The sequence below is a fragment of the Cavia porcellus genome, unplaced genomic scaffold (assembly GCF_034190915.1).
Source record: "Cavia porcellus strain 051 isolate PalLab524CR breed Dunkin Hartley unplaced genomic scaffold, mCavPor4.1 scaffold_17, whole genome shotgun sequence".
Taxonomy (NCBI): Eukaryota; Metazoa; Chordata; class Mammalia; order Rodentia; family Caviidae; genus Cavia; species Cavia porcellus.
This window is the reverse complement of record NW_026947500.1, coordinates 3,217,305-3,230,796: the sequence shown is the minus strand read 5'-3', so window position 1 is coordinate 3,230,796 and position 13,492 is coordinate 3,217,305. Positions and strand designations below refer to the sequence as shown.

The following is a 13,492-nucleotide window of genomic DNA, read 5'->3' as shown; positions in this document are numbered from 1 at the left end:
TGCATCTCAGAAGCCCAACTCTACCTTACAGCTCCTCTCTTCTCTTGCAACCAAAGAACATATGCCTGAAAGAGCCATGCTCACCCAACTTGACCACAGGAGCACTTCCCAGATACTCTATGATGTTAAACACTAGCTGTATGGAGTCAACTATTTATTAAATTAAATTAGAATATACAAGCTTCAATGTCTGGAAATCTGCCATACTTCCAGTTTGTGACTTGGGGATTCACTTCAGTGTCTGATTGAGTAGATACTTAACCATCCATGTCTCATAAAGAAAGAAAATTTGTAAGTCAGAAGTTATTTAGGAAAAGGCTAAGTGAGTAGGTCAGTTAGGGGACTAGTCAAAACAAGCTAACTATATGCTAATGGAATAGTGTGGAATAACTGGCATTCAAGTGTGAATAAGCACAAGATTTACCCCTTCCAGAAGAATGTGCACCTACTTAGAAGTACTTACTTTTCTAACAACTTTCTTTTGTGGAATGTGGAGGGAAATAGATTTCCTAAGTGGAGAAGCCTTCTCTCCTTTGTCTATTCCCTGCTGGGTCTTTCTCTTTCAACCTCTCTGAGGATGAGAGATGCTTTTCCCTTGGTTCTAAGAGGGTCCTAGAAAGTCAAGCCTGGCTGTGAACGACATGATGATGTTAGAGGGGAGAAACACAGGGTGATTATCTCCACCAATGGTCAGCACCATACTGAGGCACAGTCTGGAAGTTCAGTATCATATGCAGGTCCTCTCTTCCTATATACAATAGAGCCAAAGACTGACTTGGAAAGAAATTCACATTGAAAACACCATATTTTTTCTGAACCCCAAAGCACACATCATCAGGGATACAGAAAAAGGGGTTCATAGAGACTACTGAAACGGAACTCTCCTGGTACTCTGTTCTACCTCTCTTTTCAGTGTGTAAGTCCTCTCTATGTTTGACTTCTTTTAGGCTCGTGATTTCTCAAGTTAATCATAAATAATTTTGCGTACAGAAATAAAACAAAACAGTATGGACTTTTTAAAAATGTAAAATGTGATAATGTTTACAATATATTAAAAACAGGGGTGATTGAGAAGGGTACAGAGATGCAGGCTGTGAGGAACCACTCCTAATTCCAAGAGCCTGCAGAAATGAATCCTTCCTGTCTCTCAAGGATGTGGATGTCCTATCTCAGAACAACTTTAATGGAAACATTACCATCATGTGGTTGGCATGTTGGCCCCCTTGCACGCCACCATTGTATACTATACTGATCTCTCAGTACATGGTGATACTCTGGGAATAAATGTCTCTCCCTTCCCAGTCACTTAATGGGTAACTAAGAAATCTAAAATCACTTTGGTAATAGCGTAAGGCAACTATTAAGGTGGTAACTCAGGGCAAGAACTGTTTGGTGAATTATCAAGTTAAGTAAAGATTAGCTATACATTAATCTCTCATTTAGAAGAGTAATTCTCTACCCTAGTATATGCAAAACAATTTCTGGTAATAAATACTTTGTAGTGCTTCCTTTACTATTCTGGAATGAAAACTACAGATAATGCTACCTTCTTACACTTTTAACTTTTTCCAAAACAAAAATTGATATGCCCTGAGTATAAAAGATAAACTAAAGGAATGTTTAATGAAAATAATATTGATTTCTCTGCGTGAATGCTGGAGTATATCTTAGGAGACATAATGAAGTTGCTGGAGGTTTTCAGTCATTTGTGGAACCACTCAGAATGGAATCGTCCCAAGTGCACACCCACATAGGTGTGTTGTGTGTGATGCTCAAAGACCCTGAATAATGTAGCTGTTATTGACGTGGTTTTCCAAGATGACAACCAACTCTTAGTAAGCTCTAAACAAAACAATTACATCTCTCCCTCAATATACCCAGTTATTGTATCCCTAGAAATTGTACTTTTAAAACCATGCAAAGCAAATGTATTTATATGTAAAATGGAGATACATTCACTTCAGAAGTTATAAACAGATTTGTGCTGATACAATGATCCATTGGAACCTTCAGAATCAAGTGGAATGCAAGACAGTGTTCCATTTGAAGGCATGGTTCCACACATGACAGACGGTCTAAGAGACCAGGTCCCTGCCTATAATGCCATAGGTGCCTGCATTCATCAGGCACAGAATCACAGATGTTCCCACAAATTTCCAACCTTTTCTTAGGTGGAAGTACTGCCTTTGCTGAGCACCACCAGTTTGCAATGCTTTTTAGAGGGCTTCCCTCATTGACTGAGATAATTAAGAGTTGATTCTTGTTGTGAAACCAAAGATACAATAGAGGAACTTAAAGCTTATCTAGTTGACCACTTCAGTTGACCCATGTGAGGGTAAATACCTAACCATGGGTATTCAGTTACTAAGATAAAAACCAAGGTTGCCCTTCCCATAGCTTTTCTTACTGAAAATGAGGAAATGTACCTCTCTTGCATACCAGATATTTTGAAATACTTGGATGATTGAAATATTAGATAATTTGAAATACTAGAATAATTGACAAAATATTTCAGTTTTTTTCCAGAATATTCTGGCTTGTAAACACTTACTTTTCACCACTGTGTGATTGCCAAGTTAGATAATCTCTAATGTTCACAAAATGCCTGGATTCCTGAATTTGAATAAATCAGAAAGATTTTTTTAAAAATACTAGAAGATCTCTTGCAGTGTATCCAAAAGAATGGTTTAGCAGAACAGAAATTTCTCTTAAATGGTTACTGGCTGATTGATTTTCTCACTGTTTTCCACAAACTACAGTCATCAGGATACCAGCAGGACCTTAGGAAATGAATGACTGAAATTCCAAAGACTCCTGAGGCCATGATTAGCCAGGGCCTCTTCCTTTGGCTCAAAACAGCAGGGGCTGGTTGCTTCACAGCCCTAATAAAGACTTGACTTGTCACTAATTACACCTGGCAAGCAGGTTCTAGTAGTGAATTAGTTAGTTTTGCATTTAATTGGGAAGATCAGATATTCTGTAAAGAACGTTTGATTGTACAAACTCCACAACACTCACAAGCTCTCCAAATTAAATTTGGAGTCAAATTGATGCCTGTTTCAAATGCACTGCTTGGGAAAATTCTATTTATAATCCTTGCATATTATCAAGGTATACAAATTTGTGTATAAAATAAGCTTATGAGATTCAGGAATTATTGGATAAACCTGTGGATCCTACAGCCAAGAGCAATTAGTTATTTCCTAATCCCTTCCTCTCAGTAGCTAACTAAATGCAGATTAAACTCTCAAGAACTCCAAAGCAAACATGAAAGCCCTCCATAAAAATATCACCAGGTCCTCAAACTTTAATGTGTGCCCGCTCTGTACTCTCCTCGTGGGCGACTTCTCCCGGTCTTCCTGCAGAGACCGTTTCCTCTTAATTTTAGACTCACTCTGATGGTATAAACATCCAGTGTTGGAAGCAGCAATTTAGAAAAGAGATGGTCTGACCATTCAAGGTAAGGACCATGAAAACAAGTAGCAACTGCCTGCCTAACATCAAGGACAGGACAGAAAAATATTTTACAAAATTTGGGAAGGAGGGCTGAAATGAAAATTAAAATAGCAGCCTGGGCCATTTAATGTGGATAAAGGCTTTCATTATCTCCAAGAGCATCTCCATAACACCAGACAACGTAGTGAATGATATGAAAGAAGAGTTGAATCATACAAAAGTGTGATTCAATCTAACAGAATCCTAGGAGCACAAGAGTTAGGAGATCCTTAAGGGAGCACTTATATTTACGACTAAGGAAACTGAATATGAAGCGGTGTTCTGAGACAGGAGCGCAGCCTAACAGGTGCAGGGCTCCTTACAGAGACATCTTCACAACTGGAGCAACTGTGAGGAACCACCACACTTACTGGGCCACTGCTTTTGATGTCTCTGTTTTTGCTTGTTTGCATTGATATCACTCCTTTCTAAAGGAAAAGAAATCTGTTCTCTTTATTCACTAAAGAGTGAACTATTGTTTCCTGGTTTGTGATGAGAGAACCTCAGAGTTGGCCCTTAACAAAACTGTGACCGAAGGTAAAGTTTACTGTGAGTTCCTCCTAATCCTCCTGCACCCACTCCTGGTGTATTTCCTGCAGGCGCTTATGTCGGTCTCCAGCAGGCTGCCCCAACCACTGGCCCCACCGCAGAGATCCCAGCCATAATAAAAAACTGCCAACTCCCAGAATTTTGGTGTAATCTCAAGCTTTCTAATTTGATCTCTAATCCTATCAAATAATGAAGCAATATTCTCATGGTTTTTTTTTTTAATATAAGCAAGCACAAGCATTACCTGGAGAGCTTGTTAAAATACGTTTCCCCAGAAATTAGAATTCAGCGGATGATTCTAGCAGAAATGGACCCCAAGCCCTATCTTCAAAAACACTTTTTTCTTAACTGTTCAACCTGGTCTCCTCCTGAGACCCCATGAACATATCTCCTCCACCCCAATATTTCATCCTGTCTTCCCTCCATGTCTTTGCTTCATGCTCTACCTTCTTTATCCAATTAATTCTTCTGTGTCCCTCAAAACCAGCTGGGGGCATGTCTCACATCTCTTTCTCATTATTCCCATAGCTCTTGCAGGGTTAAGCTTATCAGGCCTCCCACGTGTGCGGATCCCCTGGCATAGCTCTCTTAAAGGTAGAGACATGCGTCACGTGTCTTATCCTGTTCCCAGCATTTAGCGCTCTGTCACACACTCCAAAAGTGCTTATTAAATTATCTTTTGCATATGCTAAGTTTACTTATTAATAACTTATGTCTGCATCTTTACCTACCTACTTGAAACAAGAAAGAATCTTCACAGCTTGCTACAACCATCACTCTCAAATTGAAGAGCATCTTCTATAACCTGTAAAAACAGAAATAGAAGAATGTTGCTTCACAGTATGACCCTGGGCCACAGCGGAGGTCACACAGAATCAGGCCCATGTGTGCTCAGGATATCCACAACCACCCAACAGATTCCACACAACAAATGAGAACTTTTCTAAATAAAGCTCAAGTTCTTGTAGTTCAGGAAAACTAGCTCTGATTGCCTTCCCAGCATTAAGATTAAAAGGCTTTGGGGAAATACAGTTGGAAGTGATTGGAGTTAGGTTTGAGTTGATTCATGTATAGTCACATGCCACATAATGATGTTTTTGTTCAGTGAGATGACAAATATGTGACCACGGTTCCTTAATACTATAATGGAGCTAAATATTCCAACATACCAGTGCCTAATGTGGTTGTGTTTAGAGTATAGCATGTTACTCGGACGTTTGCAGCAATGCTGATATAAATACACCAGCTGCACTCCCATTAGTATAAATACACAGCACAAAGGATTATACACAGTACATAATCATCTATAGGGATAACAAATTGTGTCACCAGCTTATGTATTTATCATGCTATACCAGTTGTAGGTATTTTAGAATGCGCTCCTTCTGCTTATTAAAAAAAAAGGCTGCTGTGAAATAGTTGGGTTGGCACCAGCCACGTCCACCTCAGGTTTATGTCTGGCTGCATTTCTTGCTTAAGTCACTTTCCCTTGTGTTTGTTTTGTTCATCATGAGCCTGGGAGCAAGAGGCTGTGTCAAATACAGCTCAGCTGTGTAGCGGCTATTCCTTCTAGGTGTGTGCAGTACACTCTTTAATGCTCACACAGTGACAAAAATGTTCAACATGTTTCTCAGAGTGCAATTCCATCGTTAAATGACATGTGACTGTATGTAAAACTCTGCATGCTTAGTGCCAAGGATACAGCCCAATGGCACAACCATCTGCCTGGCAAGCACAAGGTCCTGAGTTTGATTTCTGACACCAAAAGATAAAAAATAATAATCTTTGTGTATTTACTCTAAGAGCTCAGAAATATCCAATATTTTCTTCCTAAGACTGTTACTTACCAAGAATCTCTTATAATCCACCATTTATGTGTGTTTGTCCCCTGCAGGAGTGTGCTATGCAGAGTTTGGAGTCCGAGTCCCCAAGACCACAGGATCTGCCTACACCTACAGCTATGTCACTGTTGGGGAATTTGTGGCATTTTTCATCGGCTGGAACCTGATCCTGGAGTACCTGATTGGCACTGCAGCTGGGGCCAGTGCTCTGAGCAGCATGTTTGACTCACTGGCAAACCACACCATCAGCCGCTGGATGGTGGACAGCGTGGGGACCCTCAATGGCCTGGGTGAGACTGCTACACCCTCTCCTCTCCATGCAAACTCACTGAGCCAAATAAATGGGCTCACCTGAAAAACTCCAAAATGCCAAGAACCTTGAGTGATGCTTTTTGGTCTTTGCAATGTAATTTTTCATCCTGAGGAAATTATTCTAATTTCCACAGAAGCATCACACAAATGTTATTCACCACACACTCAACACAACCTTATTTAACCCAAATCCTGGGACAGTATGAAAAGTATGAAAACCACCCCTATTCAGTATACCGATTTCATAAAATGGCCCCCAATTAGGTGTCCATCACCTTAACTTTACAGATAAAATCCAAAGCCACGAGGAAACATATCGAAAGCCACCCTGCTGGCTATGGGGAAAAGTACAGCAGAAATTCAGTTTCCCTTGACGGATGTGGCAATGCCTTTTCCACCCTATAGAGGGCAGGATTCCACTGACCAAGGGGCAAGACCAAGCAAGCAGGACCTGCTCACCAGTCATTTACTAAGGGCATCCACATGCACAAAAATGAAGAGAAAATCCCTCTTACAACGGTTTTCAAAGACATACATTTTACAATCGGTAAAAATGAAACTTTTTGGAATTTAATGGAAGTTTTACAAACCATGAAATTAACAATATTGAAGGTAAAACCAGAACATGTTGGACCTATGTATATACCCTGAAGAGCCCAGAATAGTCCAGTCTTCAAATGCTGTGTACCGAGTTCCCATAGATGCTGTTGTAACTGTCACATTATATATCTCAGTGTTTGGCCCAGAATACCAAATCCTTTTACTTATTGACCAAACCACCTGTTTGCAAATGTGTGTATGCATAGGCATGTACAGACACACACACAGGCACGCACGCATGCACAGAGTTTTGTGACCTGTCTGACAGATTGACCACTGCTCTAAGGGTCGATCTGAGACTGAGAGCAGATATACTGAGATAGAATCAGGAGTTTGCCTGCCCTCTCTTCCCACTGAACAGTACTAAACCGTGTCCTCTTCCTCTAGGGAAAGGTGAAGAATCATACCCAGACCTTCTGGCTCTGCTGATTGCGATCATTGTAACTGTCATCGTTGCTCTGGGGGTGAAGAACTCTGTGGGTTTCAACAACGTCCTCAACGTGCTGAACCTGGCAGTGTGGGTGTTCATCATGATTGCAGGCCTCTTCTTCATCAATGGGAAATACTGGGCTGAAGGCCAGTTCTTGCCCCATGGCTGGTCCGGGGTGAGTGCCTCTTAAAGCCTGGTATACCTGTCACCACTGTGTCTTCCACCCTGCCACCACTGGACACCAAGTTTTAGGTGCCTGCTCTGTTTCATAATCTTCATGGCCCCTCTTGACCATTTGAATCTGGATTTAACTGAAGAAAAGGTTCTCATTTTTTTAATTTACTTGTTTCCCAAGCATTTGTTGAAATCTTATTTTATCTGAAATAGTAATTGATTCCATGTTGTAACCCCTTGCAGTATCTCGCACTTTACACATAAAATCTAAATAACTCAATATGAATTATCTTAGGAGAAAAATATTTACATTTATTTCTTAAAGATGAAAAAACTCAAATTCGGAAAGGTCAAATGAGTTACCATTAAGCACGAACTGTAAGTGGCAGGATAGGGATCCAAAGCCAAATCTGTTGCATTCCAAAACCCATACAAGAACAGCTCGATTTCACGGAATTTCTTTGTACTCTATGGAGAATCTGGCATGTACATAAATAGACAAAGCAGTGCAGGAGGGAGGAGGGAGGAGCCAGCGAGAGGAGGGGTATGAAACCAGAGGAGAAGCGGTTTTTAAATCGGTGCATTTAACCTTAGGAGGAGAATCTAGCAGGGGTCTGAGGGCAGCTGAGCAGACTGACTGAGTGATGGTTATCTATTCCAGGCCTCTTTCACAGCACACAAGGCTGCTTAATTCAGTCTGGCACTTGGCAAGAGAGTGTCCTGGAGCTAAAGAACGTTTTCAGATCTTATCCCTGTCATCTGGTGGTATGGATTATGGATTATGCTAATGCAAAAGGGTGCCAGGCATGAAGGTACAGGCCTGTAAAGCTAGGAGGCAGAGGCAGAGGCAGAGGCAGAGGCAGAGGCAGGAGGATCACATGTTTGAGGTCATCCTAACCAACGGAGACTTGTCTCAAGATAAAGTTGGAGTGGGGTGAGAGAGCCAGGGGCATACACAGTTCACGGTAGAAGCACAGACCCAGCACAAACGAGCCCTGGGTTCAGTCCTCGGCACCACAGAGAGCAAGAAGAAGGGGCAGGTCAGAGAGGCAAATTCTTCATATTTACAAGTGGCTCAAAGTCGTGCCTGGTTTATTTCTCTGCTATGAGTAAAAATGCTTACTTTATGGGTTTATCAGTAAAAATCACCAGCCCTTTTTTGTGACAGTACTGCATAACTTAGAGAATTTTCAGCTGGCAGGGATCTGAGAGGTCCCTGGTCCTGTCCTCTCCTTCAACAAATGAGTGAATCGCCAGAGGCCTAACACTGGGGCGGAAGGGAAACAAAGGACTCTGCTTGTTTTGCTTTTGTGGTTTTTGCTTAGACTGATTTTCCTCCAAGATATCCACAGATCAGAAATCTCTCTTGGAGAACACTCAAAATAACATGCTTATTCTGAGCCATGTCAATGTAAAGAAATAAGCAAAGAAGCTAAAATTCTCGCCTTTTTTGCTCACCCAAAAGAATTCCAAAGACCCACAAAGTTCATTCCTGTCCTCCAAAATGAGTATGTACTGAAACTGGTTAGAGGCAGAAGAGACAAAGAAGCACTGTTGGTCCCATTCTGGATCCCCATATCTACATCCTCTTAGGATACAAATTGTTCCTTCCCTATCACATAAGAGAAGCAACAAATTATAGGAGTGAGAAGAAAGAATGTTTCCTTGGAACTCAACTGCATTTTTATTGTAGCACATGAAAATATTCTCAGTGTTTTCTCAACAGTGTAAGAAATTATTGGGTCATGGACTTACTGTAAGACTTTGGGCATCAGTTGATTTCCATCTTTCAGGCTTTTCCATCTATTAAGTGGGGAAGCAAACTGCACAAAATGTTTGCCCAAAAAACCCACAAAACCTTGGCTGTTTTATGTGCACATTGTTGGAGTTAGCATAGTTACAACGTCAAGAAGGGGCTAGTAGGTCTCTCTGCATATTATCCCACTTTTAAAGCAGACCTTTAAAGTAGATGATGTTGTCCCTGGCGTAAAAATAGAGACTGCAGGGGTCAGAGAGGCTGGGTAACCTCCAGACCTCGCATAGCCAGTCAATGCTGTGACTGAAGATCTTGGGACACCAATACCCTTGCTCCTTTATTCAGCATTTCTTGTACGATCTGATGACCCCTTCCTTTTAAGCCTTCTTAAACATACGTAGTTCATTTAACATGTTATGTTTCCTTTAAACTTTCACAAAATCTTAGACTGTAAAGCTAGGAAGAACATTAAAAGATAATATAGGTCTTTTCTCATCTTCTGATTAAACCAACCCAGGCTGAGCTGCTTATGGAGACATCTTGTCAGAGCAATTATTTAATTATTTGTGAATTTATCCTGTTCATATTTAACCTTCAAAATCCTCCTAATGGCTCCGCCTATAATTTAGTTCCCAAAAGGACTAGAAAAAGTTAGCATCTTCTGGATAAATGCCTTTCCCAAAGTCTGAAGAGGATGAACAAGCCATTGGGCTTGTCTTTCACCTGGTGTGTTTTGGGGGTCTTTATTTTCTCAGGAAGTTTGCTCCTCCTTTCTCAACCAGCAAGGAAAGAGTAGCCAAGCCAGCCTTAGCGGCTGGCCATTTATGCATGCTGGATTCCCACTAACTTTGGAATGAAAGATTAGAATTCAACCATAAAAAAGAAAACATTTTAACATTTTCTTGTGATAGACTCTTTCATATACATTTTTATTCATCTACACAAGAACCCTGCAAAGTAAGTACAAAGATCTTTACTTTTACACTGAAATACAAGTTCAACTTTTGCGTCATTCTGACTTTGGGGAAGATGCAGAAGTTGCATCATGCCAGATCTGGTCAATAAGGTGGATAAAAGCACACTGTAATATTTTTATGGGCTTGATTTCTTATTGAATAGCACACGGTGTATATCACTGTATCAATATATTTTTTTAAGTCACACCCTTATGAATGATGGGTTATTTGAAGAAAGAGAGTGTTTTTGAGGGAGATTGATGACAATGTGTCTTTTACTGTAATAAATTTTTTGAAATTTTAGCATTCACTATATAGTTTTATCACCCCTTGTTATTGATGTTTAAAAAAATTTAAGATCACAGCTCTAGATGGAAAGCAACAACTAAAATTTGATCCTGACCCTGATGACCCAGAATTTGTGTTTACCCCCTTTACCCCTCACATTTGAACCCGAGGGACCAGTTATCAATTGTTTGTCTGCTTGTTTGCTTGCTTGTTTATTTGTTTGTTTTTGCACCTTTGGCCTCTGGTCTCACTCCAAACCCCATCTATCATGAGTGATTTTTGTCCTTGCCTATGAAACAAACATGGCTAAGATTTTGGATTTCCAGTAAAATCCATTATTCTGAAAGAAACTCAACTGTGTGTCCTGGTGGCTGTGATGGAAAGTATACTCTGAGAACCAAGGACAGCCCCGTGTGATGCTGATTCATCCTCCTGCTCTCTGCCTGGCCTTGGATTTCTGCATAACGTATTTCCTCCAGAGAAAGCACCTCCAGAGAAAGACCTCTTCTTTCTCAGCTTTGGTTCCAGGTCACTTTTCCAGTCCAGCAAGGCCATTGTGGATTTAAATCCTGTTTTTTAAAGTCTCATGAGCATTACTGGGGCAATAAACGCATTTCCCACTTTTACCTAACAAATGTCAACAAAAGCATGCTCCTGCTTGGCAGCTGCATGGACTTCTTCACTCCTTAGGGAAACTCTGACCCCTACTGCTGACTAAGGGACTAGGATAGGTTCCAATCCAATCTGTTTTCCAATCACTTAAGATAGGACAGGATATGGAAAGCCATAGTGTAGGGCATTGTTTATAAGGATGCCTTTATATAATGCTAAGCATAATTCTCAACTGCAGGACTTCAAAATGGTTAATGAACAGTCTTCCAGCAATGGAGCCCTCACAAATCTACTCTTTCCCCTGCTCCAGCCATTTCTTTCCAAAGAAAATAGCTTAAAGAATGGTTTACTCACTTACAGGTTCTGGGTCAAATGCTTCTTTAGTCTTGAAGAGCTTAAGAACAACAAACATTTCCCCCGATATCAAGTAACTGCGGCCCTCGGCTGAACCCCTGCTTCCATCTGTGACTCCTCAGCCCCTGAGCACTGTTGGATGTGTGTGCCCTTTATGTTATTTGTTCTTGATGCTATCTTAGGGTTCTTCTTTAACCAAATTAAGACACTCTAGTGCGCAAATAGCTCCCAGGAAAACAATCCAAACAAGCATTTTTGAAAATTCTGACAATCTCCAAGCAAAGGAAAAGTTGTTTTTCATGTTCCTCGCATCTGACTCCATTTGTTGGAACCGATTAGCACATTCCACTGTCGCTGTGGACAGGCTGCTAATAGAGATGGAGTAACAGGGTAGTTTGCAAATGCTGTTAAAGTTGGAGATTTGTCTTTTTAACTTGGAATTGAATTATGTAAAAGTACCTAATTATCTCCGAGGCATCTGGCAGGCTGGCCAAGTGAGAATGCAGGAGGGCTGCCTCACCCTAATGCTTCTCAAATATCAGCAAGGCCCTGGAGCCACTATTTAGAGACCACACACACTGATTAGCAGGCCACTAATGGCACTACTTTTGACAAGTAAGTATCCAGCAGCCCTCCAGTAACTGAGGCATGATCTGTTCTTCCATAAAACTTTTAGCGGGACAGACCTTTCTGTAACACAATGTTTACTTTAGGGAATGATGTTAGCATTGCTATCATATTTAAAACTCAGTACTATTTTAAGTATGTAAAATGACAAAAGAAAGAGTTAGGCTAGCTTACCAGTAAACCCAGAACATGCACACATCTCCATATAAGCACATATGGGTACACACAAGCACGCATACATACACACACAGGCACACACATCTTACCTTTCAATTTGACTCACAGATACTCATCTCTAAGAACTATACACACCCTTTAATACATGTAACAGAATCCTAACCCTAAATACTAGTAACAGATCTGAGACCTGGAGACAGTGGCGTGGAAGATGGAAGACAGTGAGCGCTTATTTGAGTAGGACAAATACAGTTCCTGTCCATGATTCTTCTGCATTTACTATTTGTTACAGTAAGGAATAAAATTCATTCGAATTAACCCAGGCACAAAGGTTCTCTCTCTTGCTAACTTTGCCTTCTCTTGTCAGTCTGGGATGTGCTTGCGGTTGGTAGGTGGTCTTCTGTCCCCACTGTCTTCTCCATCCAGCTCCAATGCTCTGGGCTGCTGTTGCTTCTGGTTGGGTGTAGCCAATGGAAATCCTGCTCAGGCAGTCAGAAGATGAGAAGTAGCAAAGCTGGACGACTTCTCCCTTCCTCTCTGCCAGTCCTGGCACTACACTGGTCATTGCTCCTACAGGGCATCTCTGCTCCATCTCTGCAGCTCTTGCTGGACCCCAAGATCACCATTCTGCCCCAGCTCCTTGGCAGAAAGATGACATCGATTTGTCACTGTCTCAGCATCCCAGTTGACTCCCTCACCCTGCTAATACACTGGCTGATACCTGTCTATAGACCCCTCATGGACCTCATTTCATTTGAATCATCTGAGTTAAATGCTGTTCATTGCCTGTGCAACAGGACCTCTGGATGTCCTATCTGTGACTATGCAGTCTTCCTTCAAAGATAGTTGCTTCCTGGTTCTGCATATGCAAATTCAGGCTAGCATGAATCCTTTTTACAAACTTAGTGCTCCTTTTGCCAGCTTGATCATAGTTAATTTTCTGGTATCTATTTATTATCAATAATTATCAATCCTTTGTTTCATTTATTTGGAAAACAGAAACACTTGTGCCTTGCAAATGATGTAGATACTCTACCTATAAATTTGGTTCAGTTTGTTACCATAGTCAGTGCTGCACTTGGGGTCTTGTAGTATTTTTCCAAACTCTAAGCCCCACAAGGTCAAACTCAGAGTGCTTTGCTGTTCATGACTGTCTCCCCATGACAAAGTACAATGCCTGCAAAGTAATATTTATGTGTCAAGCTCTAAATGAAAGGCAGAAGAGCACAGGAAGAGGAAAAATAAGTAGAGCATGGGGAGGAGAAGGAGTTTGTACCTTGGGTTTCATCTCCTCTAGAAAATGTATTAATAGCCATTATAA

The 13,492-nt window shown here is 41.0% G+C and overlaps 1 protein-coding gene across 3 annotated transcripts in view; it reads left to right on the top strand.

Annotated features, from left to right (window-relative positions):
• Slc7a14 (solute carrier family 7 member 14) overlaps positions 1 to 13,492 on the top strand; it is a 123,854-nt gene that overhangs the window by 84,195 nt on the left and 26,167 nt on the right. For all 3 annotated transcript variants that reach the window (XM_063227153.1, XM_063227154.1, XM_063227155.1), the window contains 2 exons: positions 5,939 to 6,175; positions 7,185 to 7,402. In XM_063227153.1, the coding sequence (XP_063083223.1) occupies positions 5,939 to 6,175; positions 7,185 to 7,402 (455 nt within the window). The remainder of the gene's footprint in view (positions 1 to 5,938; positions 6,176 to 7,184; positions 7,403 to 13,492) is intronic.